General features: G+C 41.1%; 1 protein-coding gene across 1 annotated transcript; it reads left to right on the top strand.

Moving 5' to 3' along the window:
• Positions 1–752: 752 nt before the first annotated feature.
• On the top strand, positions 753–20,444 carry COCH (cochlin; the record flags this gene model as incomplete). The annotated part of the gene is made up of 11 exons (XM_084208078.1): positions 753–777; positions 856–900; positions 6,294–6,450; positions 12,585–12,718; positions 13,855–13,920; positions 14,806–14,850; positions 14,938–15,085; positions 16,058–16,161; positions 17,192–17,418; positions 19,060–19,576; positions 20,269–20,444. The coding sequence occupies 11 exons, from the start codon at positions 753–755 to the stop codon at positions 20,442–20,444; spliced, it is 1,644 nt and encodes a 547-aa protein (XP_084064204.1).
• Positions 20,445–21,310: the final 866 nt, after the last annotated feature.

The following is a 21,310-nucleotide window of genomic DNA, read 5'->3' as shown; positions in this document are numbered from 1 at the left end:
TTTGGCTTAAATCCCCCGCTTGTCCCCGCTGCAGCGTCCAGCGGGACCAGGTAAGGGCCTCGCCCGGCGGCGGCTGCGGCCGGCGGGCCCGGGGCGGGCGGGACGAGCCCGGCAGCCCCTCGCCGCACCTCGCAGCGCTCATGACAGCTCTGTCCCTTCCCTCAACTTCGAGCAAGGGGCAGAGGTTGCGGCGAAGCAGATAACACCTCGCTCGCATTTCCCAAGGCATCCGAAGTAAAGACACCTGCCGTGAGGTGTTGGAGAACCGTGGGCGGACGGGATCTCCAGGGGTGCGCGGGCAGGGGATATCAGCAAAGGCACTTTCCCGGGCACGGGAACGTCCTCACACCGCCACTGCCAGCCCGGAGCGGGTGAGTTACCCGCTCCGGACGGGTAACTCACTGCTTCGGGCCGCCGCTCCCAGCGGAAGAAGCCGGCGGGGGGCGCGGCGGGGGAGGGACGGCAGCACCTGCCGGGCCCAGCGGCGGAGCTGCCCAGCCCCGTGCCCGCGCCCTCCTTCCCTCCGCCCGCCCAGTGCTCATGCGCCCGCCGGAGGTTTAAAGCGGGAGCCGTGGCTGCCGTGGGCTGTTCGGCTCGGCGGAGGTGCGGGGCAGCGCGCAGGGCACGGCACGGCACGGCGCGGTGTGGTGTGGTGTGGTGCGGAGCGGTGACCCGGCCGGCACGCCGCTCTCCGCCGCTCTCCTGGGCTCAGCTCTGCGGTGCCCTCGGTGCGGGCGCGCCCCGGTGCCGCCATGTGGCTCTCGGCCCTGCTCCTCGGTGGGTACCGCGGGCAGCGGCGGGGCCGGCGGGGCGGGCGCGGAGCAGCGTCCCGACCCACTCCCTGTCTGTTCGCAGGCGCCTTCCTGCTCTCCGGCCCGGTGCGCGGCAGCGACGGCTCCGGTGAGTTGGCCGCTGTTCCCCGTCCACATCCCGCGGGGGTTTCACCCTCGGAGCGTCTCTGCCCGGCCCGCCCCGCCCGGGGGGCGCCTGGCCGCGGGTACCGGCTCGGCCCTTCCCCGGCGCGCCCGGCCGGGGCCGCCTCCCGCCGGGATGCGCGGGGAGCCCGCGCCGGGCGCGGACGGGCCCCGGGGCCACCGCCGCTGGGAAGGGTGCTTGGAGCCGGCCGGTGGGAAACTGCAGAGGGGCACGGAGCGTGTCTGGGAACGCTTCCAGACGGGGGTGAAAACTCCTTCCTGGCACGGGCTGAAGCAGCGCCTCGGTGACAAGTGTCCCCATCGAGGGGAGTGCCGGTAGCAAGAGTGAGTGGGAGTGTGTTTGTGTGTGTTATAGAGGCGCTCGTACAGTGCTTGGCAATTTGAGGATTTCTGGCATATTTTAGACCATGGAATTGATTAAAAACATTTTAAAGTTGCCCTGCCGTTATTTCGACCTGGAAAGCGAAAGAACATGCTTAGGATGCCTAGCAGGCTATGGCAGGGACTGCCTGTTGTACCATCCTGTGTTGGACTGCATCCTTGCTGCTGGAGAGCAGGCTCTCCTAGAACCAGGACAAATCCATGGGAACCAGGAGCCACGGGAAGCAGTTGGAGAAATTTGTGACAGAAGGACGCAAGCACTTTGTCTGCCCATTTCAGTGGAACCTTCCACCAAAGGAGGATAGAAGCCTCTAGAAGAACATGTTTCCACATGCAGGCCTGGCCTGCAGAAGGTGAGTGACCCCAAGCTTTTCTGAGTGGTTGTTAACGATTTCAGTTATTAGGAATCAGGATTTGCTGCTCATTTTGTGTTGATTCAAAGATTTGGAAAATTCTTTTGTGCTAAACTGATAAAAGCTATCTGTTACAGAATTGCTATGACTAAAAAAGGGGAAAAATGCACAGCAATGGAAAACCTACTCTAACCCACAAGTTCCTTTCCCTTTTTTACTTTGCAGGTGCATTATAGATGAAGTGCTGACAGTCTGGCAGGAAACAAATGAATATTTTCTGGGATGCTTCCTTCAGGGCTGGAGAAGCTGCTGTAACCTGAAGGTATCTGGAACCAGCTAAAATATCATTAATGCAAACAGTTTTTGTAAGATATTGCCTCTTACCATTATTCTGAGCCTAGATTCAGCAGCATTTGGTTATTGAACTAGAAACTTGCCTTTATAAAAGTGCCTAAATTCTGTTGTACAAAGTAATGAAAGGGCATTAATTTCCTCAAGAACCTGCTGTATTTAGGCTCATAGTGTTTGTGAAGATCTTGGAGCATCTCAAGACTTTCTTTATACTCCACTGGAATGGATAGGAGTGCTGCCAAGTTCAGCAGTTGGGGTTGCCACGCACGAGGCTGTGTGCGGGTGGGTGAGCACTGCCATGGTCTCAGATTTAAATGAATTATATAGCCCTGACCAGGTTTCTCTTCCCATTGCCCCTGTCCAGATCAGGATATGTACTAAAGATTTACATCAATTAGTGAGCACTCTGTGAGCATGTTTTCCAAAATATGAAATGTAGGTTTACTAGTATGTCTTTTTTTTTTTCCACCTGTTGATAGTCCTTGCATAAGATAGAAAAAAACAGGCTTGTGTGAAGCATCAGAGTAAAAAAGGGCCTAAAGTCTTTCTATTTTGAAAAAAAAATACTAAATACTAAAAGAATAGGAAGCATAATAGGGACGTACTTCTCTATATTACAACTCATTAGGCTGTTTTTCCTGTAGGAACCCCTATTTTTAATTTTGTAATAATGTACATACAATTCTTTTTTTCCTTTGCATAAACAAACTGTTTCCACGAAGCAATGCATGAAAGCTTCAAGATTAGAAAAGATCAGATTTTGCCTATGGGTTTTATTCCTCTAGAATAACTTAATTTTTAGCAGGAGCCACTGCTTTAAGTCACAACTTTTATAGATTGACATAAGAGGCAGCTATTCATGGCAAAATCAGAGTACATGGCAAGAGGCACTAAGAAATAGAAATTGATGGAATGATTGAAAACATGGTTGTTTTAAGAGATAAGTGAGTCTTTGCTTTTTTTTTCTTTTTTAGGTCAACAATGATGGAAGACGTTCATCCCTACCCTTAAATATAGCCTTAATCAGGAAGAATTACAGTTTATTTTCTTTGTACCTTGCTTTTGTAGGGTACTCTGATGTAGTGTGTTTCTGTGAAGCTTGAAGGGTGTGTGTCTTGACAGAATGGGGTGATCGTTGTTTTATTGTGGTTCTAGAAGCCTAACTGAAATGTAACAGAGCATAGGTCTCACATCTTCACCAGTCCAGAATGGTTGGAGTCTAGAAGTGAATCCTTTCCTGTAAATTGTAAACTTATATTTATTTCTTCCAAAAATACTTGGATTTAGAGTATTGCTCCACATATGTATTGAAAGAAATGCCTCCACTGCTACTGCTCTTGCAATTACAGTGATTAAAACATACAGGTTTTATCTCAGTTACTTTATATATAAATACAGCTCTTTGGCAGTTTTTGCCATGTTGAAATATCTTGGATAGACTAACAAAAACAAGCACTTCTTCAATTCCTATAGTAATATCATATATGAAATTTGTGAGAATGATGAGCATGTAAGCTGTCAAAGAACAATGTTATATATTCTAGTATTCTGACCTCATTAATACATTTTCATGTTTGCAATGAAATCATTGAAGTTTTGTGGATAGCTGATGATGCATTAACAAACAGGGAAGAACAAAAAACTCTGCAGAGCTGATATTGTAAGTCTTAATTTTGGTAGTCAACAAAAAGAGTTGCTTTCATTTTGATATTTCATCAAACACTTCTAATCTTAGTCTCTGTTTTAGAGATATGGCTTAGAGAAAACTGTATTTACCTACAGAAAATACTAAAATGAAATTGTTGCTTTAAATTAACAGCATTATTTTCCTCAATGTCCTTTTACCTCAGTGCTGACCCAGCTGAGGTATGAACTGCTAAATCCCCTAGCTCCAGCATGTCAGCTCTTCAGTTCACACAGCAGCAATGTGCACCCTTCCCTTGGAAGCCTGAGACAAGGATCATGACAGTCTTTAGGCTGCCAGTACAGAAAAATCCTGTGGCTGGACTACAATGGATTTCTGTGTTTTGATTGCCAGGGAAAACAGAGAAAGATTTTTTTTTTCCCCCATCTTCTGTGCTATGCAAAAGCCTGCCACATGATAGTAATTAGTAAGTACCTGGTGATGAGGGAAATGCAGATCTCCAAGCAATACAGGGTTTGTTAGCTAGACACATCTCATTACTGTCTCTGTATGCACAGCCAGCCAAGGAATTCAGTCAAGTACATTACATTAGAAGCGACAGGAGTTAAAACTTCCTGTGGTGTCTTGCACTTTTAGAGGCTGGAAAAATGTTGCAGGGTGAGAGGCACAAGCAGTGCTGTGAGAGCAGAGATTACCAGTGGTGCTTATTGCAATTACTCCTCCAAGGATTTCCAGCCTTGCAGCTGCTGTGTGATTTTGATGTCTTGCTAGGTGTCAGCTGGTGGATACTACTTGTTCAGTGCCCATTAATTAGCAAGCACACTTGTAGAACTTCCATGAAAGGATTAGGGGACACAAAGAGGAAAGCAAATCAGGTTTTTTTGGCATACCAATAATATAGCACTTTTGACCATGAAATTATGGAGCTTCTAGGTATAAGCACTGATTCTGCTTGATTTTTCCATCTTTTGTTTTTAAGGCAATTAAATAAACTAAGCGTGGCTAGGATGTGAGTAGGTAAGACTGAGTCCTAAAAGAAACTTTCTTATTTTTTAAAATACTTGAGAATCAGATTAAAACACTATAATTCTTGCTAGGTAGACAACTTTTATTATTTTGAGAAGGGAAAAATAAAAAAGTGCTTACTGCTTTCTTTTCTTCTTAATCTGAACTATATAGGCAGATTCAGCATATACAAGTCCCATATTTATACTAAATAGCAGCAACAATTTTTCAGGAAGGTATGATTAGGTAGTGTAACATTGTTTTAACATGGCATTAATGACTATTGTATATAATTTCAACTCTAAAGTCAGTGAGATTAGCTGGAGGTATCATCTTTTCCATCCCCTGATGAAGAACAGCATCTGCTCCAAGTGCTTTCATTTATAAGCAGCATATGTTGGGGTCAAGAAACACATTCAGTCAGCAAGAATGAAAACAGTGGGTAGAAAAGTAGGTGAGAGACAGATCACTGATCCCTGAAACATCCAGTCCTTGGCATACAATGCTGTGGTGCATGCACTGGTACCTTGGCCAGCCTCTGCCAGCTTTCATCTTAACACCGTGCAAAGGCAGTATTCCAGGTGCATTTGGAGAAGGTTCTTGCACCTTCTAGGTGCCTTAGGAGCTCCAGAATAAAGAGCCAGGCATGGGTTGGACTTGTGCTGCAGAACTGATAATGATCTCAAATTTGCTGTGCAACAGAGCAGGGGCTATGCTATCTTGTGTAGTAGGAGGATGGTAGTCACCGTGCAGGATAAAGACCTCAATGTTTTCAAAAGAAAAAGCACCAGTTTGCCAAGGGAAATTGTGTACTGATGTTAATCTGTGTCTGCATACCTTCACTGTACACAGGCAAGCACAGTGAAAGCTTAATGATGGTAACCTGGAGAGCACCTTCTGAAAAAAGGCAGAGTTCTGCATGTGCCTCAGTTGAATAATTAACTTTTGTTCCACTGTATGAATCTGGCAGTCATCTGCGCAAAGATTATGATGTAACCTTCACTGTAATGAACTGGTACCAATGTTCTAGATGTTACTGTATTACTAGAGCAACGAGATGTATGTTCTTTTTTTTATTTTTTTTTTTTAACACTGGCCTCAGTAGGATTTATTGCAAGAGGCTAAGGGAAATGATGCTGTCAACTTGCTTCATGAATGCCACTGGAGAGAAGATTCAGAATTTCCCAAGTGATTCATAGATATCTTATGGCTGGAGATTTCTGTGGGGATGGCAGAGAGATTTAGTTTCTTCCTTGGAAACTGCCACCTGCATCTGTGGTCTGTTAGCCCTCAAAGGTCTTCCCCTGGCCCTTCTGTTTCTGCACTAAATTTACAGATATGGATTACTTTTCCTTGTGTAATGTTCCTTGATATTATTTTAATGTTGTTTGTTCATGGGAGTTTTTTCCCTGCCACTTTTTTTCCCATAAGTAATTTTGAAGTGTGTGCTTCCTTGTCATAACTGTATCTTTGTCATCTCCAAAGACCTCTTTATAGGCATTGTACCTAATTTCAAATTCAGATGCTGCTTTAAACTTGGAAAAATGTAGAGACATTACAAAAAAAAAGCCCAACAACAAACCCTTAAGATTTTCAGGTCAAAAGTTCTTCTTTTCTCTTTAGCTTCTACTGCTATCACGTGCTTTACAAGAGGACTTGACCTTAGAAAGGGGACAGAAGATGTCCTTTGCCCAGCAAACTGTCCTCTGTGGCAATTTTATGTCTTTGGGGATGGAGTTTATGCCTCTCTTTCGAGTGTCTGTGGAGCTGCCATACACAGGTAAGTCAGATCATTGCTACTCCACGTGCTAAGTGAGTTTGTATAGTCTCTGCCACACTTACAAGTCTTGGCCTTTTGATCCCATTAGAGCAAAAATCTCTCTGGACTTGGGTCCAGAGGAATGTCACTGGGAGAAGAGTAAACAAGGAAAAATAAAAAAAGTCTGTGCAGCTTGCCAGTTACCTGAGTTGTGTTTGAGTGTTCCTGAAAGCTGCTTTGTCAGCTTTCTCTGATATGGCCCAGCATTGTCCACAGCTGGTCTTTCGCTGTAAAATCACTTGTATCACTAGTAGATATGGAAGAATACAGTATAAATAGTCACTAATTGAAGAATAAAAGCAGATTCACGTTCTTTCTTAAAGTCTTCCATCAAACAAACTGTTTAAAAGAAGTGGAAGAAAAATGGTTTCAATTTTTTCTAGCATCAAGCAACAGAAGAAAGCTCTATCAGCACATATTGATGTGATGCTGCAGCTATCAGAGTATTTTTTACATTAAAATACCCACAACTATAAACTTAAAATTTTGCAGAAATATAAATGGCTAGAAGATAAATGAGGAAAATAAAACTTTCTTGAGGTAGCATTCCTTGCTTGACACTTTAAATGCCATAAAAAATCCCATGCCAAGCATTTTAACTAATATTTAGGAGGCTGTCATTACTATCTAGAATCTTACTTCAAGTGTCAATTAAAATGTTATAACTTTTAATAAGATTTCCAAAATTTGGGTTTCTTGTACAGTATTTAAACTCCTAAGTAAACGAAAATGAACTGGTTTTTTTTTTTAAATGACTTAAGGAGGGGTTTTGAGTAGAAACTCTGGAACTTCTCAAATGCTGTAAAAGAATCTAGAGGCTAAGGTATCGTAGGAGGAGTTAGAAGGAGCTTGGGAGGTATCATGGGGGTCTGTTTCTATTTGTTTTTAAAGCTGAAGAGTTTGTCTCATATTTACATGTTTCCATGTGTATTTTATTGTTAGATAGGCTTCCTTCTGATGCTTCTGTAAAAAGAATTAAGGTCTCCATTTAGTGTGTTTTAAGAGTCTTTATGGGTGTTTAAAAAAAATTACTCTTCAATTCTTCACTCTTCCTAGCGAAGGTATATAAAAAAAGTTTGTGAAGAATGTCTAGATCAAACACAGGTAGTGACTTTGGATTTGCTTTTTTTATTGTTTTTTCTTTTTTGAACTGAGGAAAACTGAGATTTCTTTCCATTGTCTTTTTTTTTTTTTTTCCTGAGGCAATGTTTGTATTTTGTGATGTAGCCATTTATTTTAACATTCCATTTCTTGCCAAAGATGTCTTTAAAGAGAAAAAAGGTCTTGCTGTCAAGACCTTTTTCTAAAGAGATTAAGGACTTAAATATTTTGAGAAGTCACAGTAGTTCCTGAGCAGTTCAACCAGGCAGCATTCTTGAACCTCCCATGCCAGGCTGTCAGTGACTGACTGTTAGCAAAGTCCCACCACAAAAGCTGCTGGGGCTCAGCTCTGTCACAGCTGGGAAATACTTCTGCAAAAGGAGGAGGTACAAGAAATGGCAGAGGGGTATTTCTTTCTATTATTTGCACAGTCTTCCCCTAGATAATAAAGCACAAGCTTTCTTTTATGATGTATCACTTAGCTCTGCACCCAAGTTTGTACCTTATAGACCACATGTACTACTGTTCTCCAGCCTCCAGAAATGTGAGGCTGTAGAAAAATCCATGCTATAAGAGACAATATAAATCGTACTTCTTGTGAAATATGCAACCCTTTTTGTACATCCTGCATCTGACAGTCTCTCTCCACAGACATTGTGAGAATAATGAGGGCTCTGATAGTGATGAAGAGATTCAAATATACTCGCCCTTGTAATCTGTCTTTCAGATTGGATTTAAATTAATCTTCTTCAAATCTTTCAGTATGGTAGACTGTAGTAAGGGGTTTTGAAAAAGCAGACTAAAGGTGAAGAATTATTTGTTTAGGAAAAGTGCTGTTTCTGAAGACTGCCTTTAAGTTGGGGGCTATTGTTTCTGCTGGCTTTTCATTCTCAGAACAGAAGTTGCTACATGAGAATGTTTTGGTAGCTTTGCTGCGACTGTCAACAGCCATAACTAGTCCTGGTAAAAAAGGATTGATGAATGAAGAAGAGACAATAGCTGTTTAGTTCTCAGCTAATTTCAGTGCAGGCTGCAAAATCCAACAAAAACATAGAAGATACTTGCTCCTTCTTGCCCCGTGTTGCAATTTCTAAAATCCATATTGGCATGAAAGAAACTTCAAGAAGACATTCCCAATAGGTGATTGGAGTTTGCCATTATTGTGACATAAGTAGATCTGTGCTTTGAAAATTCTGTAAGTTTCTTCCAAATCCCTGAAGTAAAAGCTTGTTTCAAACCAGGTGTACCCTCCATTTCATGCCTGGTGAGTGCAGATAGCTCTGCACCTTTAGCACTGCTGGGTCCTGGCCCTGTGTCAGACAACCACCCAGCATTTCAGGAATCATCAGTCCTGGGAGCAGGGCTCATTCAGTTTCTTCAGCTGCAAGTGGTTGTGTGAGCATGGCTCTCTTCCACATACACTTCAGTTTGCATGCTGGATCTACATTGAAGCTGGAGTCCTTAATTTCTTATAAATCAAACCATGCTTAGTCCTATGAGTAGTTCCATTACTTTGAGGCAGTTATTAATGCAAGAAAATACTATGTAATACATGAAAATAATTTAGCAGAAATCAGCTACAAATAATTCTGTGTACTACAGATGAATAATCTTTCTGCTTGTTTTGGCTTGTTATATTTGGCTTTTTCTCTCATTTTATGTGTAATTACTCTCAGGAAGCAAAATATTTATTTAATATTATTCTTTTTCTGGGCAGAAGGATAAAAGATTTATTTGCTGAGGGAAGAATGGAGAACCTCCTACCAGGCTGTGACACTATGTAGGCATGAAGAATTGAGTTAAATCTACCACTGAGTGATTAATTGGATTAATAATCAGAAGGTCAAATGAAGGACTAGGTTCTCAGCTTGTGCAGTTCTGTTCCAGTGCCAATTCCACTAAATGGAGACCTAACCCAATGTGGTAATATTTAGATGTTAAATAGGCATGTAAATTTTTCCATAACCTCCCTAACATGTCAGAGGGTGAGAGCAGTCCTCATTAAGCTCTGGGGTCCCAGAACTCAAGTCTAACAAAAGCATATCATGGCATCACCCAGCTGGCCACAAAGTGCCCGTCAGCACAAAGGCCCCTGAGCTGCCCCAGTGTTTGCTAGGAGAGCATTGCACAAAGGCTGTCTGGCCAGTGGGATTTCTGAGCAGCTGTAGATCCCTGGGAAATTCTGGTATCATGCCTGCTTCTGCTGCTGACCCTCTTTCCTGCCAAAAGCAATAGGGGTGCAGAGAAAGAAAAGAAGAAGAAAGAACACAGCTTAGGGGTCCAGAGGATACTGGCATGAAATCCTGAGTGGCTGAGTATCAGTGACTGATGGCAGTCAGCAGCAGAGAACACTGCTTTGGAGACAAGGAGGATAATTCCTGGGGGGATGGAGAAAGGCTGGTGATTTGGGAGGAGTTTGCAGATGGTGATAGTAGGAAGGAAAGATGGGAAATCAGGCATTTCAGCTGTCTTGCCTAAAGTCCCTGAGGATAAAGGGACTGCAGTTACATCTCAAAGGCTCACCTCCCATGGCCAGAACACTCTTTGTGGTCTAGGCATCAGTTTTGATGTGTAGATGCCTTGAAAAATTCATTCAAAATTCAGCAAGACTCTGTATCTCTTTCTCCAATAGTGCAAAGAAACAGTTCCTGCACACTGAGGAAGTGCATGGGGATCTTAGAAACCTTGCATTTAATGTGGTGATTTATCTTGATTTCAGTTCAGATTTTTAAGGATGTTTTAGCTGATTTTTAAGTGTGTTTTAGTTTTATAAGACCTTTCTGCTACCCTTGACCGGTACACATTCTTTCACAAGCTGTTTTGCAGTGAGGTAAAGGATTGCTGCCTTGTGTGTATCTGCTTTTCTGTTTGTGTCCATTTTTGAGTGAAAAATACCATTTAGGTATGAATTACAGGTTGTTCATTAACAAGCCAGGCAAGAGAATGGACTGTCAGCTTTTGCATAAAGCCCCTGTTAAGCAGCACTGGCAGTAGCACATAACATAATGAGTAGGGAAGTGAAAGCTGTTCCTGGAAAATCTGCTGAGCTCCAGTTCATTCAAAGCAGCCATGGCATGCAAGTCACTCACACAGGAGCAAAGCACAGCAGTGAAAAGCAAAGCAGATTGCAGTGACATAAGTCAGAGGCAGGAATGCAGAGGCACTTCTTCACTCTTTAAAAACCATTGCAGACCCACAGAGGATTAATCTTTTTTATTAAAGTCAATCATAAGTCATTGCAGAAAGGAATTTGCCAGTCTGGTTCAGAACACAAAGGTGAACTGGCAATATATGGTTTGCTCCCCATCAGCAGATATAAATACACACTCTGAGTAGCCCTGCCTGAAGAAATATCCCAGGTAAAACTGATCAGGTTGTAAAAGATGACCTTAAACTGTTAAGTCACCTACAGAAAAAATGGCAAGAAAGAAGGAGTAACTTTCATCAGGCTACAGGTCACGTTACATTCACCTATGATATCAGCTCCCACTTGCACTGAAAGTAGCAGAGCTGTTGTATGGAAACTGTTTATCTTCAGAAGGCAGCAGGGTACTTTGACTTGTGCTCAAATACAGAATCATGTATTTTCAGCAAGTAGATAGGGAGAAAATAAATCTACTCCATCTTCACCGTAAAGCTTCCAAATTCTCCTAGTGGAGACTAGGTAGATTATTATTTTCCTCTAGAATTTTCAATTAAATTTAATTACTTCTTATTGTTGTCAGTCTACAACCACAACAACAAGGAAGAGATCCTGAGCTCTTCTTAGGAGCTAACATGGGCATGGATCAGGTTTGCTGATGTAAGCCCAAAGTATCTTCACTAAATTTGCAAGTACAAGATTAAAATAGTAACTGTTTCATTCTATTTGACACACTTCCTTATCTATTAAGACTGAGACACTTGTGAAGGCTTGAATGCCTAAGAGAACCGGGTACTGGAGAAGAAATTTATATTCTAAGTAGATTGAAATATTCAAAGTACATTTGTGTGTCATTTTTCTCAAAGATAATTTTGACTTACTGAATTTTCCTGTCATTTAAAACTAACCAATTAATGGCTCTAGTTTGATTTTTATCTCACTGGTTTTTTTTTTGAAGAACTATAAAGTGCTGTTTGTATTTGCTAATTTATAATATGATTTTAAATTAATTTAGGGTAACTTTACCAAAGCTTCTTTGTCTATGTACTCTATAAAGTATTCCTAGATGAGAATATATCTGTATATTTTGAAACTATTCCAAGCTACTAGAATTAAATGTGTATAATCATAGTTCAATTTAGAAATGCAAGTCACATCCATGAAGAAGGAATGTCTTTTAATGCTGTTCCAAATAGAATTTTATGTGGAAGTTGCCTTTACCACAGATATTCAGATCTCATAGTATCAGAAACATATGTAATGTTTTCTAAACTCTGGTCTTGATTATTTTACTTTCACAATATGTTAAATCAGGTTAGGCCAGGTTGTCTTTTCAAGCAGGGAGCCAAACAGAATCAAAAACTAAACACAAAGGCACACATTGCTGTGTTTAAATAGTTGTGAAATGATTGCTTGTCTCCCACAGAGCTGTACCTGCCCAGGTACTGCAAGGCATCAAGTTTTGCTCCCTCTTAGAGAAGTACTACTTTGACTTCTAAAAATAATAACCGTTCTTTCAGTTATTCTCTTTTTCACATAAAAAAGATCTGACAGTTCTGGTGTTTCTTATTGTCACTTAGGAATTGATATGGCCTGAAGCATCACTGTTCTGCATTAGTCTAAGTGCCAGAATTTTAGACTTTCCTGACTATTTAACATAAATCTGTGTGATGCTCTGTGGAATAGTTTCCTCTAAAGTCCTTACAGATTGTTCTAGCCTGAACACAACTGCCTGCCTCTATTGAATCTTTTTGACAAGGCTGGTGACAAAAATTCTAATGATGGTATTACCTGTATGGCATTTTCTTGTGACTAAAATGTCTGATTTATACCAACTCTTTTTCAACCTTAGTGGGGTGATTACCAACACAGGAGGAGCTGTAAGGGTACAGACTCTCCCAGGACAGGAAAACTACCCTGCTGTAAATGCTAATGGGATCCAGTCTCAGGTGCTCTCTAGATGGGCTTCATCTTTCTCAGTGACTGGTAGGTGGATCACACTTACTGTTTTGCAAACTGTATTTGAAGTTCTGGCAGAACCATGGGACACTTCCTCAGTGCTTCTGCATGCATAAAGACAGTGATTGTTTAGCAACAGAAGTTTTCACTTCTAATTCATTATTTTAACTTCGTTTTCCCTCAATTACCTAAATAAAAACTATTCCAGCTAGAGTAGCTAGTCTGTAGCAGAAGCTGACACATAAAGATGGGTCAGTTATTTGGAATATAATGACATGATAGCAGGCAGTTGACAGTTCCATGACAGTTTAAGCTGATCAAAGTCAATGCTTTGATCCTGCCACTGCAGTCCAGTCCTCCTGCCACTTCCAGACATTTTTTTATTTTATCCCTTCTCTCTCTCTGCCTGCATTTGTGCAGGCAGCAGCACTTAGTCAAACACCTTGTGCAGCATTCCATGTAAAGAGAAAACTGACCCTCCAAAAATAGTAATAACATCAACTTACATGTGGTGTGGTCATTAAGCTACAGAGCAATGTAGTGGCTTAATCCAGAAGTTTCTGTCCCCATTGTTGAGGTAGTTGTTAATTGTTAATTGCCTAATTGCAAACCAGTTGCCATACCTTGCCTCCCAGGTGAGGCTAAACCACCCTCACAAAATCTTATGCAGAAACATATTGGTTGTGGTTTCAAAAATACTGAAGCGGGTGTTTGCTGGCATAGAAGATTTGTGAAGCAGATCTTTGGAATGTGTTCTTATGTTTCCACAGCTAAAATTCAGCCTACTCTCTCTAAGATACTAGTATTCCTTGTATAGTGCTCATTGCAAGTTGCTAGCTAAGAACTTAGAGGTGCTTTTGGTGAGGGTGAAGGTGAAATCAAGTCCTCTCTCTATCTGCTGGAAATAATAGCTACTACAGCTCAAAACCTCTCATCAGATATATATGCTGTAATTACTCATCAGCTGCTGTTGTTTCAAATGCAGAAATTAATTACCTGTAAAACAAGGACTGCAATACTGGATTACACCAAAGGTTTGTCTAGGCTCGTGTCCTTCTCCCAGAGTAGCTAATGGCAGATGACAAAGAAATTACAGTAATTCTTCAAGCACTTGTATCTTCATCTAAATACACTAAAACCCAATAAAAGTATTCTCCTTTTAGCAGGTACCAAGAGCACAGCACTTGAAGCAGTCGGGCGATCAGTGTCGACAGCCCGTCCCTCTACAGGTGCGTGATCCCTCAGCAAGGGGAGCCCGTCCCCTCCAGAGGGGAAGCACTGCACTGTGCAAGTCCCTGGCTGAGAGAATGTGTTCATCAGACTCCTTTAATTCTGAAGAAGAAAACAGCTGCAGTATCTGGGTTTGCAGTCTCTTTCACCAGAAAAAAAGAGGAATCGTAATCTTGGAGATTGACTCTGATCTCACTAATGGTCGTGAAAATTCAAAAATCATTCCTTAAAAAAAAAAAAAAAGTAATAGAGATAAGGAAGGTAAGAGTTCATGAGCTCAGGTGATGTTAATTCTTTTTAAGCTCATGTTCAGAGGAAGGTAAGACTTCATGGGCTCATGTGATGTTCATTCTTTTTAAGCGATGGAGATGACAGAGGTAATGCATTCCTTCTTACAGCTGAGTGCTGTCAGGACATGCATAACAGAAATTAAGTTGTTATGTGAATTTCACCACAGAAAATGCTGCATTAAACCCTTTTTATGAAGGTTAGTGCTGTGTAAATGCTGGACTTTGATGTTGTTTGTGAATAGGCCACCTGGTTTACAGTTTAAGTCATGGTTGGCTTCCAAACCATTAAAAATCCATTGTACAGCTAACTGAGAAAGAGTAGCACTTGGGAAGGTGAGGTACAGAAATCCACCTGGCTTTGTACAACTCAGTAATCAGTCAGACAGGTGTAGAAAGGAAGGTTAAGCTGTTTCATTTGAACAAGAATATTGTCCAAGGAGCAAAGCAGTAGTAGCACAGGTTTATTAATTAAAATGAGTGACAATTCCTACTGCAGGTAGATTGTACTGTAATTTCTGGAGTCAGAGCTTTTTCTGGTTTACCTCAGTCCATTCATCTGTTCTTAAATGATCTGTGCTGTTCTTTTCACTGAAGGTAAAAGACCTAAGAAGACTCTTGATAAAAAGGCTGGAAACAAAGGTAAGAACACACAGATTTAACTTCTGCAAAGCAGAATCCTAACATTAATTTGGTGTTAATAAGTATAATTATTTTGGATGTTCACAGACTGTAAAGCTGATATTGCCTTTCTCATTGATGGAAGCTACAACATTGGCCAGCGAAGGTTTAACTTGCAGAAAAACTTTGTTGGAAAAGTAGCTGTAATGTTGGGAATTGGAACAGAAGGGCCTCATGTTGGGGTTGTACAGGCCAGGTAAGAACAGATCTACACAAAATGTAATGAAGGAATTGATGAGAGGAACCGATTAACATATCACTTCTCCTTTTGCAGAACAGTATCACTCAATAATGGCTGATGAATGGCAAGGGAAAGGAGCTCTTGAACTGTGGCACTGTTTGCTCTGTGCTACACTGAGATGTGTATGTGAGAGGACATGACAAATTTGAATATCTTCTGTCTCTGATATTTGATATTTGACTAGAGAGCAGCTGGATTTTTCACAGCCCCTCTCCTGTAGCTTTGCATCTCATCTTAGTAGAACAGCAGGAAACACCCTGCAAAGGAGAGATGCCAGTTTCTAAAAATTGTAGAGAAAATAGTCCCACAGTAATGGCTATGTACATGTACAAAACAAAAACCTGCTCTTACCTGATCTATATGTTAATATTTAATAAATATTTTATCTTTGATAAAATATTACAGCTGATATTTTTCAAATTGCAACAAGTCACTTGTTTTTTCTTTCTACTGCAAATTAAAAATAAAATCTGGAGACAGAATACTTAAAGGCTTTAATTTCTTAGTCAGTGGCTAACATACCTTGAACTTCTCAAATCAAAACACTCAAACTGCCCTTCACAGGAATTTTTTATAAGGAAGGTATTTGTCATACAAATAGTAGAAAACCTGCCAATCTTTAGTTGCACAGATGCATTTAGTTTAATGTCTGGCATGTTCAATCTTTTTCTTTATGTATTTTCAACCTAATGTTTTCAGCTGTTTGATAAGCATGAGAATCAGGCTGTCCTTAATTTATCCATTCTGGATAAATTATCCTCTTGCTAAGGATTGCAAGACTTACTAAGCAAGAGGCATACTTACATTTTAGTATTGAAATCCAGAGAAGAACATATATTATCATGAGCAAACCATTCCAAGCGTGTTTTAGCTTGCTAATGCCAGTGTGAAAAGTGAACCTTATTACTCTGTTTTGTTTTTCCACAGTGAACATCCAAAAATTGAATTCTATCTTAAAAACTTTACTGCTACAAAAGAAGTTTTGTTTGCCATAAAGGAATTAGGCTTCAGAGGAGGCAATTCCAATACAGGTGAGCTCATATTCCCCCTAAAACAGAAATTACTTCTTTAAGTATTTTTTTAATATATATATGTATATGTGTGTGTGTAAATGTTGAAGTTCCTATAACTCACATAGGTTAGGAAGTGTTTTAGATGCCACACTTACATTAATCAGGTTCAGTGATTTTCCACTAGAACTGTCACACCTCACATTTAATTTCTAGAAGTTGGGCATGCTTATTACACATTTAATTAGTGTACAAGTGTTTATACTTGTAGAAGTGCTTCCTGCATTGTAACAGTAATTGACTTTTCACTAGTAACAGGATGATATCTTGAGACAAATTCATAAAAGGCTTAGTGTTTCTTTCTTGTTGGGTGGCTAATTAAAGAGTTAGACTAGGAGTAAGGAGTAAGTGGTGGTGAGAAGACATCGGGGTTTAGCCCCAGCCAGCAACCAAGGCCCATGCAGCTGCTGGCTCACTTTACCCTGGTGGGATGGGGGGAGAATTGGGAAGAGGAAAATGAGAAAATCTGTAGATTGATAGACAATTCATTAGGGAAACCAAAAGCCACTCACATAAGCAGAGCAAAACAAGGAAATCATTCACCATGTCCCATGGGTAAGTAGGTGTTCAGCCATTCCCAGGAAAGCAGGGCTCCCTGAAGAAAATAAATTATCACAGACAAAACCAACCAGACATTGAAACTAAGCATCTAATTATGTTGCATTTCACAAGCTAAATTTAGGTAGCTCCCAAACTTTCTTCCTTCCAATCCATTTGTCAGGTACTAATATACCTACTTCCTAGCAGGAAACTGGACCCATGAGCAAAAAAACATCTCAGGGAATTCCACCTCAGCTTTATCTGTGGGGTTTTTTGGTGGGGGAGGGATGTTGATTTGACATCATTAGTTTTTAACTTGGAGGTTGCTCAAGCCTCATTATTATCAAATTTCCTGGGGCACCAATTCAATGCTACACTGGTTTAGTCCTGTAGTTATAACATAAATCCTGTATGCATTATTTCTTCATGTTCTTTTCCTGTTCAAAACAAGGCAAAGCTTTGAAGTACACAGCTCAGAAATTCTTCTCTTTGGAAAATGGAGCACGGAAGGGAATTCCCAAGATCATTGTAGTGTTTCTGGATGGCTGGCCCTCAGATGATCTAGAAGAAGCTGGCATAGTGGCCAGAGAATTTGGAGTCAACGTGTTCATTGTGTCTGTGGCAAAACCCACAACAGAGGAGCTGGGAATGGTACAAGACATTGGCTTTGTGGACAAAGTAAGAAAAAATGTCATTGTTTGGTCTTCAGTCATGAATATAATTCTGGAGAATTTACAGTAAAATTCTAATGAACTAATATATGTATATATAATAACTCAGATACATGTATAGACATAAAAATATTCTCTCAAACCAGCTGATTAAATTATACCTGCTCATAAGTGATTTAAAAGACAAGCAGAAGGAAGGTTAAAGAAACACTGGAGATTTTTCCTTGCTAAAGGGGCCACACAAAGGTACCATTGTCCTCCCAGTTCAGAAGCTCGGCCAAGTAGCTCCTGGAACTTGTAATTGCATGAAGACTCTCAGAGCAGGAAATTCCCCTGTCTCAGGTACGGCTGAATGTGCCAAAGCAATGCCATGCTGATGTGATACATTCTCTCTCCCAAAAGGGCAGACAGGGAGGTGCTTATTTCTTACCGGCTCTGTGGATAATTGTTTACTTACTTTCACTACTAAGAGGACAGAAAATATGGAAAAACACATCCTAGCAAGTCTGTGTACAAGACTTTGATCTTGTAAGTGGAGTTTTGGATCTTGTTCCTTTTGAGTTAGAGCAGGAATTCAAATACCAATCACCTACTCTCACATGAGCTTTCCGATCAGTCGGTCTTTACTTACTCTGCAGTGAGAAAACCAGTCACTTTCCACAGGGAGGTTGTAGATGTCTAATTTCAGCAGAAATGGCATGAACAGAATGAAGCTCTTTTTCTTCTAGGGACAAGATATCTAGCTGCTGACCCCAGAGGTATTGCAGGCAGAAGCACCGTAGAGTGGTTTGGGTTGGAAAGAGCCTTAAAGGCCATCTAGTTCCCACCCCCTTGCCATGGACAGGGATGCCACCCAATAGACCAGGTAGCTCAGGCTTGGCCTTGAACACTTTTGGGGAAGAGGCCTCCACTATTCTGAGTAATTTCCTCCTAATATCTACTCTAGATCTCTCCTGTTTTAGGAGATCTCTTTGCCTTGTACTATCACTGTCTGTCCCTGTACAGGCACAGAAAGACATGACCTCAAGTGGCTGAGGCCTGTCCTCCCTTCTGCATTTTGATCTTAGCTGGATTCGTTGGAGAGCTGATTTTGAATTTAACCCCTTTTTCAGTTGCCTTGTACTTCACATGCATCTGATGGAAGCTAGGGGAAAAGACATTTTACTCTGAACGACCTGGAGCTATATTTCTACCCAATTCTGTGTTTGTGACACATTATAGATTAAAAATCCAAAGGTCTCACCAAGTTCAAAGGGAAAACACAGAGACTAATTTTCAGTGTATAAGCAAAAACACTGAAATTTCAATTCTTTGGCTATTTAGAATCATGACTTTGTTCACATACACAAAACAAAATTACAATTTTTCAGTTGTTGCACTTCTTGTGAATAAAGCTAAATTATTTGGAAACTTTCAGAGTTTGGGGGGGCAGGGTTGGCTTTATTACTGGATAAAATAAGCTGCTCTATGGTTTACATTGACTGCAAGTGCAGCTGTTTCAATTTCTTTGAAGACAAGAACACAAAAACCCATCCCAATCTCCCACCATGAGGCTTAATTTCTAACCTGCTTTTGAAAGAAATGGATGAGTATCATCCATTGAACAGCTCAGTTGGCATTCACCCGCTCCCTTTATGTTTTCAAACAGGCTGTCTGTCGAAACAATGGCTTCTTCTCTTACCAAATGCCCACCTGGTTTGGTACTACCAAATACGTCAAACCTCTTGTCCAAAAACTGTGCTCGCACGAGCAGATGCTGTGTAGCAAGACTTGCTACAACTCCGTCAACATCGGTTTCCTGATCGACGGCTCCAGCAGCATCGGAGAGAGCAACTTCCGCCTGGTGCTCGAGTTCGTGAGCAACGTGGCCAAAGCTTTTGAGATCTCTGACATCGGCTCCAAGGTGGCAGCCGTGCAGTTCACCTACGACCAGAGAACCGAGTTCGGCTTCACCGACTTCGCCACCAAGGACAAGGTGCTGTCGGCCATCCGCAGCATCCAGTACATGAGCGGGGGCACGGCCACCGGCGATGCCATCTCCTTCACAACCAGGAACGTGTTCGGGCCGGTGAGAGATGGACCCAACAAGAATTTCCTCGTTGTTCTGACTGATGGGCAGTCTTATGATGATGTTAGAGGACCTGCTGCAGCTGCACAAAAAGCAGGTAAATTGTGCGTTTTGAAAGGCGGTGGGAGTTGATCCATCCTATTTCTGTTGCGCTGCAAATGTGAAGATTTTAAAGTTTGCAAAGTATCATACTTTGAATTCAGCAAAATGTAATGTTCCCCCTAGGAACTGTTTCCCATTAGGGTGAAAAAAACCTCAGGAACCAGTGATACAGAGCCAGGTATGACTAGACTCACTTATGGCACCTTAGGGATCAACATATACCCAGTCTCATTTTCCCAAACAGTAGAGCCAATAATAAACCAAGTAGCTCCATCATCATCTAGGAAGGGAATAAGCAGTTGTGGCCAAAATGCTCATTGAGCTGATGATGCTTGAAGCATGAGCATGTAAAGACACTAAGTATACACAAAGGAACCAAACTTACTTTCAAAATCATTTTACGCAGTGTTACTTATGTTTCAAGACTGACACTGTAGCTGCTACAATCCTGTGTGTCCCTATAGGAACAACTCAGACATTAGCTCTTATGATACCTCATATTTCCTTCAGGATTTTTCCTGAGACAAATCTAATTCCTGGTATTTAGTGGCAAAATCTAATTATCTTCGACAGACTGCAGGTGTTGAAACATGCTTTTCAAATCCACATTGATTTATTAATGTAGAAATGGCTGGTTTTTTTGTATCTGCAGGCAAAATGGTCTTTCTTTTTATTTCCTTTTTGTAGGAATAACAGTCTTCTCTGTTGGTGTTGCCTGGGCACCTTTGGATGATCTGAAAGACATGGCTTCTGAACCAAGAGAATCCCATACTTTCTTCACCAGGGAGTTCACAGGATTGGAGCAGATGGTTCCTGATATTATTAGAGGCATCTGTAAAGACTTTTTGGACTCTAAACAATAAAAAATCTGCTGTTCACTATTACTATTTGAAACTAAAAATAATGAAATTGAAATGGTCCCTCTAAAGTACAGATGTTTTATTCTTATATATGCTATCACGATACAGGGAAAGAAGAAGGGCTACTTTTTGTTTCTGTAATCAGTCAAAGATTTTTGTGAACTTGTTAGAAGTTGGACTTGATCCTGAAGTGCAGAATTTGGCCAACAGTTAATATTTTCAACAAGCATATAGCATCCTGAAGTTCAAAGCTTTGCATATCGTGCACTTAAGAATAGCAGATACTGAGAGGGAATAATACAGCTCTGGCATTTTTTCTGACACTTGTTAAATACCTTCTTAGAAGCTAAAAAAAATCTTTAAATATAAGGTACTACCTTCTATAAGCTTTCTGTAGCTTACAATTCTGTATCTTTGGAAAGAGTTCTGCTGATAACACAAAGTACTTTCAGCGCTCCTGTTGTGCAACATCCATTATTGCCAGGCAGCTTAAGAAAAGATATGACAGATTGTAGCTGAAAGAGTCTATTTTTACTAGTTGGGGGTTTGTTGGATCTGGTTGGCAAATTTTATATCAAAAGTCATTTAACTTCTACCCACAGATTTCTGTGGATCGATTTGGTTGGTTCTTTCGGCACAGACTTTTAAAGGTATTTAAGGCACAGTAGTTCTTTGACAATCTGGATCCTAATATATTAGCTACTACTGCTGCTTTCTGCACCACTGAAGTCAACAGTGATATTCCAAATATAACTGACAACCAGATATTTCCTGTCTGCTGCCTCGTACTGTCTTGATTTGACAAAGTTGTTATTAGCCAGACAGAGACATGGGCCAAGAGATTAAATGAGACCACACAGTGGGAACTG

The sequence above is a fragment of the Fringilla coelebs genome, assembly GCF_963513975.1.
Source record: "Fringilla coelebs genome assembly, chromosome: 6".
NCBI classification, from domain to species: domain Eukaryota; kingdom Metazoa; phylum Chordata; class Aves; order Passeriformes; family Fringillidae; genus Fringilla; species Fringilla coelebs.
The sequence above is the reverse complement of the archived record's forward strand: the minus strand, read 5'-3'. Positions and strand labels throughout refer to the sequence as shown.